This window comes from Equus caballus, chromosome 7, assembly GCF_041296265.1.
Source record: "Equus caballus isolate H_3958 breed thoroughbred chromosome 7, TB-T2T, whole genome shotgun sequence".
Taxonomy (NCBI): Eukaryota; Metazoa; Chordata; class Mammalia; order Perissodactyla; family Equidae; genus Equus; species Equus caballus.
Window position 1 is genome coordinate 81,393,278 of NC_091690.1, and position 21,380 is coordinate 81,414,657.

General features: G+C 43.9%; 1 protein-coding gene across 8 annotated transcripts in view; it reads right to left on the reverse strand.

The window, feature by feature from the left end:
* Positions 1–1,963: 1,963 nt before the first annotated feature.
* Positions 1,964–21,380, reverse strand: part of SBF2 (SET binding factor 2) — a 466,103-nt gene continuing 446,686 nt past the window's right edge. For all 8 annotated transcript variants that reach the window (XM_023646035.2, XM_070274751.1, XM_023646034.2 and 5 more), the window contains 8 exons: positions 15,474–15,600; positions 12,997–13,124; positions 11,606–11,839; positions 10,452–10,556; positions 8,618–8,811; positions 7,858–7,945; positions 4,660–4,791; positions 1,964–3,644 (listed from right to left, as the gene is read on the reverse strand). In XM_023646035.2, coding sequence (XP_023501803.1) covers positions 3,546–3,644; positions 4,660–4,791; positions 7,858–7,945; positions 8,618–8,811; positions 10,452–10,556; positions 11,606–11,839; positions 12,997–13,124; positions 15,474–15,600 — 1,107 coding nt within the window. In that variant the 3' untranslated portion in view covers positions 1,964–3,545. The remainder of the gene's footprint in view (positions 3,645–4,659; positions 4,792–7,857; positions 7,946–8,617; positions 8,812–10,451; positions 10,557–11,605; positions 11,840–12,996; positions 13,125–15,473; positions 15,601–21,380) is intronic.

A 21,380-nucleotide genomic window follows, 5' to 3' on the forward strand; every position in this document is an offset into this window, starting at 1 on the left:
GGGATGGAGTCCTAAACTGTGGAGCCAGCACTAACTCTGGGGAGTTCGCATCAGAATTGAATGAAATTGTTGGATGCGCAGTTGGTGCTGGAGAATTGGTGTGGAAAAATGACATGCATTTGCTATGAGAAGTGGTGTCAGGAAAAAGATGACACACTAGTCCAAACAGAGATGTGCTGTAAGTGTAAAACACACCCTGGATTTTGAGGACTCGGTATGAACAAAGATTATAAAATATTTCATTAATAATTTTTTGTATTGATTTCATGTTGAAATAATAATTTTGATGTATTGGGTTATATAAAATATATTATTAAAAATAAGATAAAATATGTAATTAAAATGAACTTCAGGGGCCAGCCGGCAGCATAGCGGTTAACTTCATGCACTCCGCTTTGGCGGCCAGGGTTCACTGGTTCGGATCCCGGGCGTGGACCCACACACCACTCATCAAGCCATGCTGTGGTAGCATCCTACATATAAAATAGAGGAAGATGGGCACAGATGTTACCTCAAGGCTCATCTTCCAAAAAAAAAAAAAAAAAGAACTTTCTCTATTTTTACTTTTTAAAAAAGATTCCTAAGTGGCTCACATTCTCTATCTACCTGACGAGGCTGCTCGAAGCCCCGTCTCTTCATCAGCACTGCTTTATTCTCTGCTTAACTCAGAGCTCTGGTTGCCACTGCTGAGAGCACTTCCTGGTTACCAGCTTGAGATCTTACAGAAATGCTTTATGCAGTGAATGGGATTACTTAACTATTAAAAGAACTCCTGACAAAATATCTAGAAATGTCGATTTCCACTGAGAAGTAAACCCGCCATGCGATGAACAGTTCAGCTCTAGCTCTGGAATGGAGGTGGCAGGTGGAGGGTTAGGGTTGGGAAGAAAGCACTTGGCCTAAGGGCTTGGGGAGGCGGGCCTGCACTGAGGTGCTCCCCTGGGTCTGCGTCTTCTAAGAGCCCAGATGTAGAAAGGCTCTGTCACAGGAGCCACAGTGGAGGGGGGGGCCCTGGTAGGGCTCTTGCAGGGCGCCAGGCCCTAGTCTTTCCTCCTTGGAACCCAGTGCCCTTCTCTCCCTCACAGCTAAGACCTGAGGAAGGGCATCTGGATTCTGACACTGAATGCAGCTGTGCTCAGCCCCCAAGCCGAGTTATTTCTCTCCTGACTGACTCTCAGAGACACAGCAGGGGCAGAATGGCAGGTGCCAGGGCCAGTCATTAAGAAGAGAGGCCTGGGACCAATGAAGGCCCAAGGGCCCTTCCCTGGATCACACGAGCCCTCCAGACAGAGGAAATCTGAAGGCTCAAGGAGGGAGACGTCACCGCCTCACCTTGAGGCTCTGTGGTTCCTGGGGGCCCTTCGTGCCTGCTCAGAGAGGGCTCCTGGATATCAGCAGGCTTAGCGGGTCAGCCCTGAGATGAGACTGTTGGCGACAAGTCGAGATGCGGCCAAGGTCTCCAAAGTAAACTCCAGGGGCTCCCACCAGAGGAAGCGTTGTCCAGAGCTGAAATCACTGATCCTTCATTTGTGCTGTTTAACACTTTCCTGAAGCAGAAAAACCCACTACTCAACCAGAGTTCGATTTCTCCCGCCTAAAATTCTCACAAATGGCCACATATCATTGGTGGTAAAACTGTGATCCAGAATTGGTAAAGGACTTCACCAGTTTCACACAGCTCGTGAGAGGCACAGGGCGGCCTTAGGTCTCTCGCCTCAGCCCCGCGGCAGTGTGTCCAGGACCTGGAAGCTCAGGCCAACATGTCCAGCGTCTCCTGAGCACACGGCAGTGAGGACGTTAACAGAACCAAGGCAAACGGGGCACACTGCGTTTTGCCCTTGAACCTTTACTCCCATGTGTGAATCCTGAATGCTGCCTCCCGAGCGCCAGGCAGCCAGAAGGACCTTTACTCCACAGTGAGTGAGGGACACTTTTTCTTAAGAAGTAAATTTAATCCAAGGTGGTTAGTGAATGTAAGGCATGTAGCGCCTTTATGAAAGTTAAAGAATCCAGTTACAAAAGCAGCACTGTGTACAGTCTCAAAGAGGAAGGTACAATGGGCTCCGTATTTTACAAAGTACAAAAAATTATTTCATATACAAAGAAAAATACAAATAATGTGCAAAAACAATTTTCACAGGTGGCAATTTATAAAATGGAAATGATAGAAAAATCCTTCATTCTTATTTCCTCCAATTTCTTATATATTAACACAGTTCTATTTCCTAGTGTGTAATTTTAAATTTGAAAATCGGATTTCTTTTAAATCTACAAAGACAAAATGGCTTTTTATTTTTTAAAAAGGAAACCATTTTATTACTGAAATCTTATGACTGAATCAGTTTAGTTAATTTTATATTAAATTATAAGCAGACTATCTGAAAAACAAGGATCTAGAAATCATATATACATATTTTGAAACATTAGTTTGGTATGTAACATATTAACATTTCAGAATCTCTGACTCCAGCCAGAGCTGCTGCTCCCGCTGCCCGTGCACAGACAGCACTCCTCGGACCTCAGGCCGAGCAAACACAAGGTTAAGAGTAAAGAAAATCTACAAACAGTTCTCACTGTTCACGTGCAGAGACGTCGTCTGGGCGTCCGATCACGCCGCAGTGCGACCGCGGTCTGCACAGCGCTAGTCACAGGTGTTGTGTGGTCACAAACAGCTGGCTTCTGTCTTCCAACGTCTTCACTTCATTCGGAGTTCAGTGCGAGTTTGTTTCATGGGTTAGTGCATTCAGCTTTTTGCATGTTATTTCATGTGAGAAGCTGTCAGGGAGCAGAAGAATACATAGGAACACAAGATCCTGGATCCTCAGGTACTTTCGGCCTAGAGAATTCAGTGTTTTGGAAGCAGTGTTTTCCTGCGTTGGCCTGGTCACTGCTGTGTCATTCCCTGGACAGTCTTCTTCTCCCAGGATAACCCCGTGTGCTCCCCCTTTGCCTGCCACTGAGCACCACTGTTCTTGCTGTCAAGCCCAGAGGCTGAGCAGGGATTATGGAAGCACCTTTTGGCAGCACCGGAGAACTAAGCATTTCCAAGGTCAGGCAGCAAGAGTAGGAGCTGCTGATGAGAAACCTATTCTATGCAGAATGTAAGATGATCTCGGAGGGTTTTGATTTTTGCTTGTCAGAAAGCTCTCCAAGGAAATTATGACCTTGGAGAACAAAAAGGATCTAGCTTTCATGAAGGACCCACGTAGGTGCTAGCCATTTTGCCTTGGGATGGAGGACGGTTCGCTCAGGAAGCATTCTTCTGATCCCTAACCACTAAGACCCTGTTAGAACAATCTAGTGCAAGATACAGGGAATGCTTGGGGCTCTTGACCAGACCTGTGTGAGACATCCACTCAGGCTAAGCAGACATAGCAACTGCTGAAAGAGGGGACTGGGTGAAACTGGCCCGGAGAACCTCAGGCCCTAGGATGACTCATCAGAACTGAACAGGAAGCTGTCAGCTCCTCAAGGATTCATGCACTCTTTTTCTATCTGGCAGCATGAGTCCTTCCTCCCTCTTCTGCTTGGGTTGACCATGGGCATCAGGCATCAGAGATACAGCTCTGGATCCTGTCCATCCACTGCTGGGCGCTCTGTCCATCCTGGGCACAGAAGTTATATACACGTTTGCTGGTCTTGAGCTACAAAACCAAATGAAGAGAACCAGAGATGAAGGGCTGGGCTGTTTTACGGGTTTGGGCAAGTGTGCGAATCAATCCTGGGGACCTTCCCTCTCAGTACTGCCCAGAACTTCTCCTTTTGAGTCACACTATTTTTCCGGTCCCCAAAGTCACAGGGGATGATTAACATCCCTATGGCAGATTAACATCTGTCAGAAGGGTACTGGCAGAAAAAGGAGACACATGAGCAGAGCCTTACTTTGCATCTTCCTAGGGTCTTCCTTGACTACGAAGGAGGGTCAGGAATGGCTGGAGCCTCTGGCCTCTCCCATGCACTGTACCAACACAGCAAAGGTGCCGAGAAAGCTTCCTGTGCTCCCTGGGGAAGCCTGAGACTCATCTGCACCAGGATGAAGTTGGCTTTCGTGTTCCCCTTCCATCCCTTTCTCTAGTCTTCAGTTAGGGCCACGCTGTAAACCCAGAGTCAGGGGAAGGGCCTCATGGCCTGAGCAGGACCCTGGAGTATGACCTCTGCACTTTATGAAGCCCTGCTTGGCTCCAGGGACTAGATAAACCCTCTACGCTGTGGCCCATAAAATGCCCCACAGCCCACCTAAGGGCTGCTGAAGATGTCAGGGCCGACAGTCATCCTGTGTGACTGAGGACGGTCAAGCATGCACACCACTAGATGCAAAGGAAGCAGCATCTGTTCTTGGCAGTAGGTGGTGAGGGAATAACTAACAATATTTAACAAGGAGTTCATCTGCTTCCATAAGTGGGTGGATACCTTTTGAAGGAATCCTTTGTGTAAAGCAATGTGTAGCCTTTCTGAGACATATGAACAGCTGGGAGAGGTCAGGATTGGGGATCAAGAGTGCTGAGTTCAAGTTCTGTAGCAATTTCCAGAGCCAGGGGATCTGTGACCCATCTGCAGTCACCACCAATTGCTCTGAGGCCCTATACTTCTTGGAGGTGGATGGATTATAAGAATTCATGGGCAGACAGAGCTAGGAAAAGACATGCAAAATCAACTTACATCAAAGAAAGCCTTGTCACTTGTGTGCTTTGGGGCTCCCATGCTGGGGCCAGCAGGGATGACCATTTCTACTTCAGCCAGATCAATGTGGCCTTTACAGCTTGTGTCTTCGCCCGAGTCATAGTATCGCAGCTGGAACCAAAAGGGATACAGATGGGACATAAGAGACACAGAAAGGGAAAATGGCACAGGTTTTCAAACTGTGTTTGAATAGTTTCCTCTGTATCTTGCTAAACTATGCCTAGAAGAATGGGCAAGAATTAAAAACACTGGTTGTCTCTAGATAGGAGAACGAGGTGGCTAGGAGAAAGGAAGAAAAAGATATGTATTTTTTGAAATATGAAGAAATGTATTACATGTTAAAAAATAAAATTAAATGTCAACTAACTGTAAAAAATATATGTAACACAGAAAAGAGGTTGATGTTTAGAACATATACAGAATTTCTAGAAATTGATAAGAAAAAGATAAACAACCTAGGAGAAAAATGGTCAAAGGATCTCAACAGGTAAGTCACAGAAGAAACACAAATGACTGAAAACATCTGAAAAGATGAGTGACCTCATTGATCAAAGAAAAGTAAATGAACTCAATGAGATTTCACTTTTCACTTAGATTAAGGAATATTAAAAATGGCTGATAATATCCAGGTTGAATGTAAGGCACTAGGTAGTCTTGAACGCTGTTAGTGGGAATATAATTTGCTACACATTTCTGGAGAACAACTTGGCAATATCAACTAAAATTTAAAATGTTTATGCCTATTCAGACACCCTCCCACCTCTGGAAATTTATCCTACAGAAACACTCCCACAAGCATGCAAAGGTACACGGATAAAGATGTTTGTTTCAGCACTGTTTTCATCAGATAAAAACTGAAAAGACATAACTGTCTTTTGATGGGGTAGCGGTTAATTAAATGACAGTACATCAATAATACAGAATACTACTATACATACAGCTTTTCAAAAATGATAAGGAAGACCTATATGAACTGGTAGGAAAATATGTTCAAGATATATTATTCAAAAAAGTAAGTTTCCAAATAGCATGTAGATATAAAATGATTTTTTAAAAAACATAATAAATAGCTTAATATTTGATTGAGTGGTTCCTGTGTGCCAGGACTGTTCTGATTGTTTTGTACATAATCCATTTAACCCTCCCAGCAACCCAAACTACACATACATGCACATTATCCATCTATATATATGAAAATTACTTAGAGAAATAGATAGCATGTTGTTAACAGTAGCTACCTTTGGGAGTTGGGGCACAAGGGGCTTTTCTATCTTTATGAGATGTTTGAATTTGGTGTAACAACCATGTATTACTTTCGGAATGAGAAAAATATTTAAAAAAAATCAAAGATTGCTGGTGAAAAAGACTTATTGATCCATGGTCTGGGTCTCACTCTCCAATTTATGCAGCAGAAATGTGTCTGGTGCCCCCGTCACTGCGATTGTGGCCTCAGACTTTTCTCTGTCTCTCCCTTCACACATGGTATACATAGGGCTAAATGCAACAACTGTATACCTTTCACGTTAAAGAAATCCAAAAGATAGGCAAGAATGCAAATATAAGTTGATGTAGCTGTAAATTACAAAACAATTATGACATTCTCCTACGTTATATTTAGTGGTGAATGGAGCTTCTCTACAGGGTGTTGGCTCCACGATTTCAGAGACACTGTTATTTAAAGTACAGCTCCCTGAAAAAGGATTCCACTGCAGGATGGAAAATAAGTTCTCGATATTCTTCCACAAAGACTCTGCAAAACCTTTCTGAAACCCCTTGAGCAGAGGGAAAGTCTTCACCCGGAAGGAGTCTTCCAGATGCAAGTCCCAACCAGAGCCTTGTACAGAGGGAACCGTTCACACCTGTCTCAAGACTCCATTTTAGAGATGAATGCATTGAGAATCAAAATGTGCACCCTCTGCCTCAAGGCTGACTTGTCACTTCCAAGACAGAGAGAGGCCTGCAGTCGGGACAGGGGAGGCCATGGGCCTCTCATCAGTGCAGGGTGCAGAGGGGCTGGGGTTGGGGTAGGGAGCCCTCTCCCTGAGGTCACTGGGGCAAAGACCACGGCAATGAGGACTGCAGGAGCTGCTTCAGCAATAGCTAAGAACCTAACAATGGGCAAAAGGGTCCCGCCGTGCTCAGCAAGCTCCAGTCTAGTCCTTGCCCACTGTCACTTCCAGGTTTGGGAGGGCACAGCCCCTTCTGCCTATTTCGAGGCCTTCTCCCTCCTCTGATGCTGCCGTCTTTGAGGGACAGTGAGGTCTTCTTTAGTAACCAGTACAGTGATGGGCACAGAGAAGGTGTTCAATAAGTGTTTGTCAAATAAATTAACGCCCTCAGTTTTGAATGGATGCTATATGCTGCAAGGATGAAGGTAACCTGTATTCCGGGGGGTGCTCACAGGCGCAGGCTCTATACGTGCATGTGGCATGCAGCACGCTGCAAACCTCAAGTGTTCCCCTGGCCTGAGTTTTACGAGCAGGCAGCAGGAGAGAGTTGAGCATTAAAAAGCGGAGTCCTGTTGCTCTTAATAGCAGCCCTGGCGGCCTAGTGGTTAAGATTCAGCACTCACTGCTGCAGCCCGGGTTTGTTTCCGGCCAGGGAACAACACACCCGTTTATCACTTGTCATACTGCGGCACACTGTGTTGCCGTGATGCCAAAAGCTATGCCACTGGTATTTCAAATACCAGCAGGGCCACCCATGGTGGACAGGTTTCAGTGGAGCTTCCAGGCTAGATGGACTAGGAAGAAGGACCTGGCCACCCATTTCTGAAAAAACTGGCCATGAAAACCCTGTGAATAGCTGCAGAGCATTGTCTGATACAGCGCTGGAAGGTGAGAGGATGGCGCAAAAAGACCGGGCAGGGTTCCGCTCTGCTCTACACAAGGTCGCTAGGAGTCAGGATTGACCCGATGGCACTAACAACAAAATTATTCTTAATGCTCTGGGCTCAGCTGTCACTGCCTCCGGCTGTACGCAGGCAGAGCGACCTTGGAACTTCCTCAGAAAGCTACTGCCCTTGCTCAGGGACATGGAGGAGCCCCGTCCCGGCAGCATATGAGGGGACTTGGGAAAGCAGTCTGTCCAGGGGGATGGACCTGCTGAGTCACGCAGCAGCCTGGGACCGAGCCGTGCCGAGAAAGATGTGATCTCTCTGGGCTTTGACAGTATTACCTGATGTTTTGTTACATCCAAAACAAACCAACGGGGCTTCCATCCTTTCAGCAAAGCCCCTCTTTTGTAAAGCGTTCCCTCAAAGGACCTAGAAGAAATGATGACAAGACACTTAATTTTGATTTTTCATTTAAAAAGTGCTTTAAAGGGAATGCCTGTTGTTTTTGTTTGTCAACTCTCTATTTCCCCCAGATGATCCAAGAAAAGCCAATCAGAGTTCTCGTCAGAACTTTTCTCCCAGACCCTCGGGGAAAGATTGCCTCTTTCTGCTGGAGTTACCAAACTTGTGAGGTTTGGCGCTCTCAGTCGCCATCTTTTGTGCCATGCTGGGATAGAAGCAACCACAGGAGAAAGCAGAGCTGGCACACAGACTGAAGCCTGAAGACGCTGTGTGAGGAACCGGCCCATCCCTGGCCTTCCCAGTTCATGGGAGTAAATTCCTTTTTGCAGGAGCTAGCATGAGCTGGATTTCTGATGTCTGCCACTGAAAAAGTGCTGACTAACACTTATTCCCTCAAAAGATCTGGCAGACATGAGATAATAACAATCAGGACTCAACCACAAATAACTACAGCCTCTTTTTTCCTCTCCAAAGAGCCGTCTAACGCATTTAAGACAGAAACAAAGAATTAAAGCAAATCCATTTTAAGTTAACAGAATGCTGCACTGCACAGCCTCGCTTATTAAAGGGCCTTTGGTGTCGCGTAGGCAGGGCGGGGAGAGTCTTTTCAGCACACCCCACAGGGCTCAGCACGTCAACCTGTTTTCGTCATTCTTGGATGTGTACTGGCTGTACAGCGTGGCTGCTCTTCGGTCCACTCCATTGGATGGGGAGACGCTGGCATTCTGCTCATCCCCCACGCTGCTGTCTGGGAGGTGCAGCAGAGACCTCTTCTGATAGGAAGGTAGGTTGGTAGACACGATTCCTGGGGAGCCCGAAGGGTGTCTCTGGGGCTGAAAAGGACAGAACAGGAGCTAGGAAATCTTTACGAAGACTTTAAGCAACTTATCTGATAATTTCATTTCTGAAAATTGAGCTCAAGGAAACAACCAGACCAAGCAGCAAAATATATATACAAAGATGTTTATCCTGGAATTGTTTATAATAGTAAAAAACTGGAAACAACCAAAATGTCTCTCATCAGGAGACTGGTTAAAAAAAGGTCTTTCCGTACAATGGATTTCTAGATAGCCATTGAAAATGATGCTGCCGATTTATATAAAGTGACAAATGAAAGGACATGTATGCCACATAGTAAGTATAAAAGATCAGGTTTTAAAATAGCATGTGTAGTAAACCCCTTTTATATATGTGTTTAGACTGATAAAACGGGGCCGGCCCTGTGGCCGAGTGGTTAAGTTTGTGTGCTCTGCATCAGTGGCCCACTGGTTCGCTGGTTTGGATCCTAGGCACGGATGCGGCACCACTCATCAGGCCATGCTGAGACAGTGTCCCACATAGCAGAACCAGAAAGACCTACAACTAGAATATACAACTATGTTCTGGGGGCTTTTGGGGAAAATGAAAAAAAAAAGAATGATAAAACAAGTTTGACAGTATAGTGGTTTATTTCTAGGTTATAAATTTTGGCTGATTTTTTTCTTGTATTTATAACTTTCTGTGTGTTGTCTTATTTAAAAGAATAAATATATCTCACTTTCATAATCAGAAAAAAAATCAAGAAATTATTCTATTTTTCTAGGAAAGAAAGCAGTAAGACATTATCTACCTGTGGTCTATCTGACGACAGCTCCTGAATTGCCATCTGAAGGCAAGAGACAGCACCCAGAGGATCCCTTCTGACCATTCAGAGGCTTTCCTCTGCACTCCATTGTCCCTCACCCCTCCGTGACATCTCACCCTGCCGACCTCTCCTTCTTTCTGAAGTGCTCTTCAGAACACTCACCTGTTCTAACTCCCCTTCTGTTGCATTTGGAGCCAGTCTGATGGGGGTTTGACTGACAGCTGTACCAAGTACTGTGTGAACACGTGTGAGATGGGGCACCACTCCCTCACTGTGGGTTAAATAGGATGCTAATATGTGTTTGGTGCTCAGCACAATCTCTTGCACATGTTACATGCTTGATAAAAGTTTCTTAAGTCAGAAACAGAAAGGGGGTGTGAGAAGCAGAAAACAGCATTTGTTTTTAAAATATTTTTATAAATGTTTCTTAATTCAGAAACAGCAAAGGGAGTGTGAACAACAGAAAGCAGCACATTTTGTCATTTTAAAATATTTTATCTTCTCTGATTATTTTTCTGGAGCAAACATGGTCTTGGCATTCCCCTCCTCCCTCATGTGGTAGAAAATCAGCTGAAACCACAGAGGCATTGGGACAGAAAAGAACCTAGTAATTTCCCCTGGATACGGGGCCCTAAAACATAAGTATTATGTCACTGTGGTAAAGTGAGACACTCAGGAAGTATTTAGCTCTGTGGAACTTTCTGCCCTGGACCCCCAGGGCATGACCCCCCCCTTCCCACCCTTTCCTTTGGCCATAAAACCGCCCTGGTTACCTAGAGCAGTGGGCCCCAGCAGACCTAGCACCCTCAAAAAGCTCAGAGGAGCCCTCAAAGGGCTTTGCCAACTCACACGGTCTGCTCTGGGCTCTTCTTTAAGGTCCACGGTTACCCGTTCCCACAGCTGCTGCCACTTCTCAGGGGTTTGGTTCAATTTATGCTCCAATCTTTCAATTTCCTGCAAAGTAATTAAAAGGAGTTTTCTGACGGACAAGTAGTTCATAGAAGTCAGGATGTGCCCCAGAGCCACACCTCCTCTGTACGGGGGCCCAGATGAACAAGCATGGCCACAGGACAGCTGAAGACAGTGGTAACCAGGGGGCCTCGGCGGTCTCCCAAGCCAGGAATAGTGGGGGAGCGCCAGCTGGTGTGATGCACTGTGGCAAAGATGATTTATGGGGATCTGTAACCAGGGCTTTTTGTACAGAATGGCTTACACAGAAAGATGAAATATGTATCCCAAACACCTTCACTCTTGGCCGGCCCATAGGAAATCTGATGGCCACAGCAAAAGGTCGAGCACTGGGCTGGTGCCAGCTAGAGGAGAAGTCCGTCCTTGACAGAGGAACCCCTCACCTCATGATTCAAACCAGATGTGGAAAGAATGAACGAAGAAATGCCTAAGGAATGCCCAAATTCCTTCGGACAGGGAAGCTGAGATGAGAGCGGCCGCCCCTGCACAGTGTTCTCACTGAAGCATACTCCTCCTGGTCAGAAAACCAGACGGAGGACTCTTCAGGAACTGTTTGGCCCATATCAGGGCTCAAACCCTTTCTGCAAGGCTGCTGCTCTCATCAGGGTGGCTCCTGCCAGGATGGCTGCATTCCAGAATATTCCTTGATGGGAGATGGTTGGCAGTACTCCCATCAGGCCCTCAGCTACCCACACTTCTGACCAGAGGAAGTAAAGCACCCACGAAAGCCATACCCAGGCCTGACTCAGGCTGCCTGGGCAGCTGCACAGCGGGGAAGCTGCAAATTGCTCCATTTGCTCGATTACTTCCTTGTAATGCTGGAAAACTCATTTTTATTGTGACTCTTCCCCACTGATGCTGGGGAGCAAATGTGGTTTCCTCATACTCCTGGAGTGCTAGCTATAATGCCAGCCCAGAGGAAGAAGAGCCACGTCCAGAAGTTTGTGACTGGTTAACTTAGCCTGGTTCCTGAGGCCTCACGTGCCTCCAGGGCCACGGTGCCCCCGGTGCGTGTCTGCACACGGCTCACTTACACTGAAGAGGCTGGTGAGAGCATCGGGCTGAGCACAGCGGACATCATCATAGCACGGCCACACTGTTTTCCTCTGGCTCCGGGGCCCAGCTCCTCCGGCCAGTTCAGAGTCCTCAGAGGAGAAGTGCTTGGGGCTCAGCATCATCCAGTCATATGAAGGCCCTGTGGAAAGGGTCTCCTCTATGTAGTAATCCCACTTCTTGAGGCTGGAGACATTTACACTGGGTTTCAGAGCCTGTTTAAAGAAAATTCTGAAATGTTGCTTCATCTTGACCCCAGAGTGCCCCAAGCTTATGGGCAAGCCAGCCCCTAACATTTGCAGGGGCAAGAGTATGAATGAAGGTTAAAATACCATATGGCTAAATGTTTAAACACTATATATCAAGGTGAACTATTAAACACGTTCTATCTTACTACCTGGACAAATATAACTTCCTAATGACCTGGAAGGCCAGGCTCAAACTGAGAATTCTTGGACCCCCTGGATTCTACACCAGAAAGTAGCAGGACTGGGCAAGCTAGTGCCAGCTCCCAGCCCTTGCCTAACTCACTGCTCCTCCCACCTGGCTCTGTCCTACATTCTGAGGGTCTTTTATGGGCTGTGCGTATACACCACAGTCCACGCAGCTAAACTCTGTCCACTTCCTTCCAAACAGTTACCTCTTAGCCACCCTTTGGACCTAGGGATACAGGCACTGGCTTGGGAAACAGACGTGAAGAAGTCTGGTGGGTAACTTGAACCTGGGCAAGGAATTCTGAGGTAGCAGGGCAAGGTTTAGAAGCAGGAAGGGCAGCCAAACATGTCAGCTTTGTTTCCTGGACTCCTCACCTCACGAGGAGGGTGCAGCTGGAGAAAGGCCAGAGGCCTTCTCGCCCCTAAGTCAGGTGGAACTGCTCATCAAACCAGTCTATTCCATCCCAGCCTATTCCATGTAGACGTGGCAGAGCATGGCTGCCCCTGAGATGCTACCCTTCTTGGGCTGGGCTCCAAACATCCTCGCTTCCCATGGAGCTCTTCCATGGCTTTCGTACAAATGGACTTAGGGAAATCTTTCCTAAAGTATTTTAGATTTTTCAGCTTAGATGACCTGCTCAGGTTTCAGGTTTTGTTTGTTCTTTCCTCCTAGGGAAAGTTGGCCTGCTTTGATTTTCTTGAAGTTATCCTTTCTAGGTTTTGGGGACCAGCTCCTAACTTTTGTGGTCAAGAATTTGGTGAACAGTCTTAACCCATCATAACCCAAACCCATAGGGTATCAAACTTTTAAATAGCTTCTAGTATGAAACCTAGTCAAATATTTATAAAAAGCTTAAATAGCTTATACACACCCAAAGTAAGGACAATTTTAACACAAAATATTCAGAGAATGAAATATAAATGCTTCATTACTGTACCTCTATTTCCACTGGTGAATACAAATAATTAAAGAAAATGGGACTCCTCTTGTGCATTCTATCAATACACTCCCAAATGCAAATCCCTTTTTTGGCATGCTTGTCTCCTTTATCATCAAATAAAGTTCCTGTAAATCCAAAAAATTCAACAAAAGTCAAATAAATCAACAGTTTGCCTAAAAGTATGATGCATACAGCAGATGAAAAGTGGAATATTTCTTTCTTTTTAAAGATTGGCACCTGAGCTAACAACTGCTGCCAATCTTTTTTTTTTTTTCCTTTTTCTCCCTAACCCCTTCCCCCCGCCCCAGTACATAGTTATACATTCTAATTGTGGGTCCTTCTAGTTGTGGCAAGTGGTACACCATCTCAGTGTGGCCCGATGAGTGGTGCCATGTTGGCACCCAGGATCTGAACTGGCGAAACCCTGGGCCACTGAAGAGGAGCATGCAAACTTAACCACTTGGCCACGGGGCTGGCCCCCCAAAAAGTGGAATATTTCTTATGGCTTCAGAAACAGGAATGTATGTACAGAAACCTTAGAAAATAAAGGCAGAGCTAAAGATAGGAATGAATGTCAGAGCTATATGGAAACAAATCCAAATGGAAGGAAAAGATCTGATACGTTTTTCCCAAGCATGCTAGTCCGTCACGACTCTTCCAATCCCCAGCCAACATCTATATCTAGATTCACAGAGGTCCAGGCCAGGAGACACTCTACACATTTTCCAAGAGAAAATGTTAGGACTTAGTGTTGATTTGATGAAACTCAGTTAAAAACATAATTTTATGTTTCTTTTTTAAGTCACTGGCTGTTTATTATGAAGCCATTTAAAGTGTTTTCTTGTTTAGTAGTTTATATATACCACAAATGACAGTCATGGAGACTCTGGATGGCAGAAGGGTGCGGTCTGTATCCTTGGGTGACTTAAAACAAGAGAGGAATGTAGGGGGCACTTCAGGGATTTCCGCACGCTATCTTTGCACCTTTCAAACAGTCAGTCTGTTACTCACATGAGCCTACTTCCACTCACAGAGAGGAGGAGGTGCTTAGGTGAGGCAGGAGGCACTTCTTTAAAAGGCCAGGAAGGGTGCCTGTCCTAACAGTGCTGTCTTGCTTTGAATGAAGTGACACGGCCAAAAGTCAACAAGACTTTTACAAGTTTATCAGAAAAAACTGTCTCAAGCCCAAGGCTTCACAAAATCCTATAATACGAGGGCCCCTCCAAGACTAAATAATGTTTTCTTCTCTACGTTTTAACTGCAGAGGTCCAGCGTACCAGTTCTCAACCTCGGCTACACATTAGGAAAACCAAGGGCTTTCAAACATCCCAAAGCCTAGGTGTTACTTCAGACCAATTAAATCAATCTCTGAGGATGGGCCCCAGATATTAGTCATTTTAAAAGTCCTCCAAGTGACGCCAGTGCCCAACGTGACCAGCTCTACTTAATGCCTTCCCTACACACGGGGCTTAAGAAATTAAGGTTTCTGATTATGATGTGTGGAATGACAATTTTATGAGTCAACAAAGATCTGGAAGTATAAACAGGATGGGAAGAAGTCTCACCAGTGCTGTCTCCCTTACCGAAAGTATGAAATATCATACTAGACAATTTTAATAGCATGCACCAGAAAGCAGTATTTTCCGATTTCATATTTTAAACTGAGAACATCAGTAGATATTTTCAGCCACTAATATTCAGGTCCATATAATAATCTGAAAAGAGCTGATTTTTAAAAATCAGCTTAACTTCTTAACAAGAATAGTCATGTGTATCCTCCCTTCTCTCTCCCTAAACAACAACAAAAGAAGAATATAAAACTCTCTTAGGGAATGTTTTCACAGGGGCTGACTGACTTTTGGAATCTACTCTTTACAACTATTACTGTTATTAAAAGTTACAATAATGATAGTGATGTCTAAAATTCACTGAATGCTTACTATGTGCTAGCAACCATGCTGTGAAATTTCCAAATACTTCCTAATGTGAGCAGCACGCCCAAAGGGGCGGGTGCTATTGCTGTCCTCGTTTTAAAGATGAAGAGACTGAGGACGCTCCGAGAGGCGCCTCACTCGTCCACAGTGCTCAGCTGGGAACTGGCAGCGCTGGGGTTTAACCCTCGTCTGTTTGCTCCAGAGCCTATGGCCTTAACTGCTGTTCAAACTGCCTCCAAAGGCAGGAACCTTTCCCACCAGAGCGTATCAGGATGGAAAAGCCGTTCTCCTAGAACAGTGATACAAGATACTAAAATAGTGAGCAGAAGTGCTGCAAGGATGACCACTTGCAGTGCCAAAGTTAACATAGCACATAATCTCAGAATCTGGGGCTCGTTCATACCCACTCTACTTTCATAGTTCAGGGTAAAACCCTAAAATGGCCTTGCCGTACTTGGGGGTAATTACATTATTAGAACTTTTAATTAAAATCACACAAAATTAACAAAAAAGATGGGACAAGGGCATGCAAACACGTACCGTGCTCTAATCTTTCATAGTCTGAATCCAGAAGAAACGTTTTAAAACGATTAGATACATAGTGGAAAGCCAAGAACTTTAAGTAATAGAGATTGAATTCAAACTCAGTTGGATACTGGGTATGAACCTGAAACACACAAGGCAAAGAAAAGAGTAAGAATCAAACCGAACAAAAAGTGGATGCCATGCCACCGAATGGTGACCTGAAATATGCAGGAGACCATCTGGTCACTCAATCAATTGAATTCTTACCATGGGTGGAGGTGGGAAGGGAATGAGCCTTCCTGAGCACCCACTAGGCACCAGATACCATGCTAGGGGTTTTTACAAACATCATCTCATTTAATCTCCATGGCAACATTGCAAGATAGGTATTATTTTTTCCCAGCTTTATTGAGCTATAACTGACATAATATTGTGTAAGTTTAAGGTGTACAAACATAATGATCTGATACATGTATCTATCGTGAAATGATTATGACCATAGGGTTAGTTACACCTCCATTACGTCACATAATTTTTTTGTGGTAGCATATTTCAGATCTACTCTCTTAGCAACTTTCAAGTATATAATACAGTTTTGTTAACTGTAGTCGCCACGCTGTACACTGGATGCCCAGAACTTAGTCTTCTTATAACTGAAAGTTTGTATCCCTGATCAACATCTCCTCCTTCCCCTCACTCCCCAACCCCCGGCAACCACCATTCTACTCTCTGTTTCTATGAGTTTGGCTTCTTTAGATTCCACAAATAAGTAAGATCATATAGTATATATCTTTCTCTGACATTTCACTTAACATAATGCCCTTGAGGTCCATCCATATTGTCACAAATGCCAGGATTTCCCTTTTTTCTCATGGCTGAATAATATTCTATTGTTTATACATATAACATTTTCTTTATCCATGCATCCATCGCTGGACACTGAGATTGTTTCCATATCTTGGCTATTGTGAATAATGCTACAAGGAACATGAGAGTACAGCTATTTCTTTAGAGATAGTCATTTCATTCTCTCTGATATAAACTGAGAAATGGGACTGCTAGATTATATGGCTGTTCTATTTTTAACTTTTTGAGGAACCTCCTCCATAGTGGCTCCGCCAATTTATACTCCCACCAACAGTGCCCAAAGATTCCCTTTTCTCCACATTCTTGGCGACACTCGTTGCTTCTCGTCACTTTGGTAACAGCCATTCTAACAGGTATGAAGTGACATCTCATTGTGGTTGATTTGCATTTCCCTGACGATCAAAGATATCGAGCACCTTTTCATGTACGTACTGGCCATTTGTATGTCTTCTTTGGAAAAATATCTACTCAGATCCTCTGAAGATAGGCATTATTATCCTCACTTTACAAATGAGGAAGCTGAGGATGAGCAAGATTGAGCCATTTACCCAAGGTCATCCAGCAGTCACTAGTGAGCCCAAATTTGAACTCTGGCTTGTTAGGCTCCAAGGTCTGTGCCTCATTCATAACCTCATACTGTGCTGGGCACTTGACAGATATAAATCAACATACGTTATAGTTCTTGCTTTTCAGGTACTTTTGGTGTAATAGTGTGTAATACAACAAGAAAAGCTGTACTTACAGAAGTTTGGCAGTGAAAGGAATGAGAAGAGAAAGTGGTGGTTTAAGAGGACAGCAAGAGTTTTCTGGACAAAAGAAATGTGTGCCTGTCTGAAAGCAATGTGCAGAAGGAGCCAATAGGGAGAGAACGAATTGTGGAGACAGAGCTGATAACTAAGAGAATAAGGCCCTAGGAAAGCAAGAATGAACAGGGTTAAGGGCCCAGAAATAGGGAACAGCTGGAAATGAGGAGGGCTAGAAGAGCAGATAAAAAGAAAGACACGTTCAATTGCCAAGCGGAGGGCGAGGAGCTTATGCCTTTGAACCTCAATTTTTCATCAGTAACTTAGGCAGTGAGGCCACTGGACACAGAAATAAGGATGAGGGAATGATACGGGAGGGAGGGAGCAAGGCAGAGCTTGGACTGGTCACTGAGCCACAGCATACTTTAGGAAGCTGCATGCAGACTCTTCGGAGCCATCTGTGTTGGCAGAAGTCAGGCTGATGGCCTTGTGACACCCTCCAATCCACCTAGCAATCTCACCTCTATACTGCTCAATCTCTCATGACCAGTTAGAGAATTTTGTTTGGTTGAGATAAGTTCCAATCATAATTGTACTTGCTTAAAAGCTGTTTCAAACCAACACTGCAGGCAGGCTAACAGACAGCTTTCCTCTCCATGTTTAATTTGGCAATGCAGACCCACAGTTGGTCAGCCAAAGTGAGCAGGCATGTGTGTAATATGTTGATTGCCCAACAGATGAATGGGAATTTAAAGTCATGATCTGAATATCACTGATTTTAACAAAGTTTATCATCTAATTAGAAACCTAGTTTTCTGTGATGATTAAAGGTTTTTTTTCCCCCCATACAACATTTTCTTACTGGCTTTTTAACTGAACTAAAATTTTAGCTCATAAGTAATTCAAAATAAAATGGATTTTAGGAAGATGTATTAAAAGGGTTTGACTCTTATGCAATGGGCTTGCACAGTGTGGTGCTGCTTCCCTGACCTGAGCCACTGCGCTTCCTGCTTGCATCAGGTCTCCACAGGACAGGAGAGTTTTCCATAGGACAACTGTGACATGGCTCTGAAGAGCTAGCTAGGTAGTGTGGCATATTCCAGGTTTTTAGAACTGTGAGCTCTCTAGTCCGAGTTCCTGGTCCGGAATCACTAGCGCCACCCCAAGGGGCCAGTGTGCACATGGCGGAGTGGGGCTGACGTAGACTGTGGGTGGTAGGCCAGAAGGAGACAGGCCCAGGAAGATGGAAGCTGGTTCCCTACCGCCTGAGAGTCTCAGGGAGGAGAAATCTGCACTGTGCTCAGGCAGGGTGAGCTCCGGGAACAGCAGCTCTCGGATTAAACCTCGGTAGCCCCAGGCCAGCCCCTGGCTCACTGTTTCCAGGGGAAGAGAGTTCAGGCCCGTTACCACTGAATCAGTCCTCAACAGGTTCCAAAAATTCTTTTAAGAACTTTTATTAAACAAAGCCCCAGAATAACAAACATTTCTCTCAATGACTGTTCTCCACAGGAACCACTTGCCTCATACGTATCGGTATCTTTCCTTGATTATCCTGATATTTAATATGTTTAGGATTATAATTTTGAAGACCCACTTCTGAAGTAAAGTGGAATGGAAATGATAATGAACATGACCTTAAGTTGAACTTACAGGCATTTCAGGCAGATCATATGCTAGGACTAGAAGCAAAGCTCCTCTACAAGTGGAAAAACGCTTTCACAGCCCACTGTCCTGAGAGACGGCCTCACCACAAGCCCTGCACTCTACAATTACGTTAGAAAGGTTAGACACTTCTCCAAGTCTGCTGGCACTCACCCGGCTGGAACTGGGACCAGCGCTTAGAGAGTATCAAGGTGCGAGCACTTGCGGGCACCAGGGTGTGTATGTGTGGGTCTGTGTGCCACAGTGGCGCACGCAGTTGCTAACTGCTTGAGGTTGAAAAAAATTCTCCCCTCAAACTGGAGTTAATTAATCAGGTCTATTGGAATTAGAAGAGAAGATGCTGAGCAATTTGTTTTTTTTTCTTTTTTTTTACTCTTAAGCAACAGATTAAGCAACAAGCATGTGAGAATTTCTTCAATGGAAAAAAAAAATCAGATTGACCTGAACGCTGGGCTGATTAATATCTAGATAACCACATTTGGAATCTGCATTAAGAAACACAAGGAATTTTCTGAAATGTCTTTGTACCACAATGAGAAACGAAGGTCTGATTGTATTCACTGGTGCTTAGATTTCCAGTAAAAATGAAAAATTATACTTTCCTTATTTAGTCCTATACTCCAGGGACTCAGTTTGTCCAATTAATTGGCTTCTTTTCCTCCCTGTCACTGGGACACCTAGACCCTTGTGCCATACCACACAGTGGTCTCCAAAAGGCACAATCCACAAGCTTCCTCCTTTGTCTGTTAAGTATTGTTTTAATAGAAGAAATGGAATCAGGCCACGGAGATTTCCTCTAAGGACTTACGATATGGGGAATGAGTGAGAGTTTAGAGGTTTGTTAGCCACTGATTTTTTTGTTTTAACGGACTTAATGAGGTATTAACATACAATAAGCTGCATATATTTAAAGCGTACAATTTGATAAGCTTTGACATATCCATACACCCGTGAAACTACCACCACAACCAAGATAATGAACATATCATCCAAACTCCCCAAAGTTTCCTTGTGCCCCTTTTGCCTTTTCCTGCACACTCCCCTCCACCACTGATTTGCTTTTTGTCATTTGAGATTAATTTGTATTTATGAACTTTACATAGTAAATGGAATCATAAATATGTACTCTTTTTTGTCTGCCTTCTTTCACTAGGCATAATTATTTGAGAAGCATCCATGTTGTCAGGTTATGAGTAGTTAATTCCTTTTTATGGCTAAGTAGTACTCCATTGTATGGATATACTACAATTTGTTTATTCATTCACCTGCAGACAGATGTTGGCTTGCTTCTGGATTTTTGGTTATTATACATAAAGCTGCTATGAACAGTTATGTAAAAGTCTTTGTATGGGAATAAGCTTTCATTTCTCTTGGTTAACTGCCTAGGAATGGCATGCTGAATCAAATGGTAGGTAGGTATGTTTAACTTTTTAAGAAATGGCCAAACTGCTTTTCCAAATAGTGGTACAATTTTATATTCCCACCAGCAGTGTTAGAGAGTTCCAGCTCTTCCACATCCTTGTCAACACTTGGGGTAGTCAGTTTAAAAAATTTTAGCCACTAAAGTAAGTATGTAGTGGTATTTCACTGTGATTTTAATTTGCATTTCCTAATGGTGAATGATGTTAAGTATCTTTTCATGTGCTTATTTGCCACCTGTATATCTTTGGTGAAGTTAGCACAAATGTTTTGCCCATAGAAAAATGGGTTGGTTGTTTTCTTATTATTGAGTTTTGAGAATCCTTTATATACTCTGGATGTTAGTCCTTTAGCAGATATAAGATTTGCAAATATTTTCTCCCACTGTGATTTGTCTTTTCATTTTCTTAACAGTGATTTTTGAAGAACAGAAGTTTTTAATTTTGACAAAGTCTAATTTATCAATTTGTTCTTTTATAGATCATGCTTTTGGTTTTGAATCTAAGATATCCTTGCCTAACCCAAGGTCATAAAGATTTCTTTCTATGTTTTCTTCTGTAAGTTTTATAGATTTAGGTCTATGATCCTGTTCTTTTTTTTTTTTTTGGTGGGAAAGATTGGCCCTGAGCTAACAGCTGCTGTCAATCCCCCTCTTTTCCCTTGAGGAAGACTGGCACTGAGCTAACAGCTGTGGCAATCTTCTTCTATTTAGTATGTAGGTCACCACCACAGCATGGCTTGATGAGTGGTCTAGGTCTGAACCTGGGATCCAAATGTATGAACCCTGGGCCACTGAAGTGGAATGCACAAACTTAACCACTACGCCACCGGGCTGGCCCCTATGATCTCTTTTGAATTAATTTTTATATTAGTGCTAGGTATGGATCAAAGTTAACTTTTTTTGCATCTGAAAATCCATTTGTCTGATACCACTGGTTGAAAAGACTGTCCTTTCTCTATGGATTGCTTTTGCACCTTCGTCGAAAATCAGTTGTCCATATGTCATATATATGTGGGACTATTTCTGGACTCTCTATTTTGTTCCACTGACCTATTTGTTTATCTTTACAACAATTATCACACTGTTTTGACTACTATAGCTTTATAATAAAATCAGATAGTGCTACTCCTCCAATTTTGTTCTTTTTCAAAGTTGTTTTCATTATTCTAGATCCTTTGCATTTCCATGTGGATTTTAGCATGAGCTTGCCAATTTAAACAAAATAGCCTC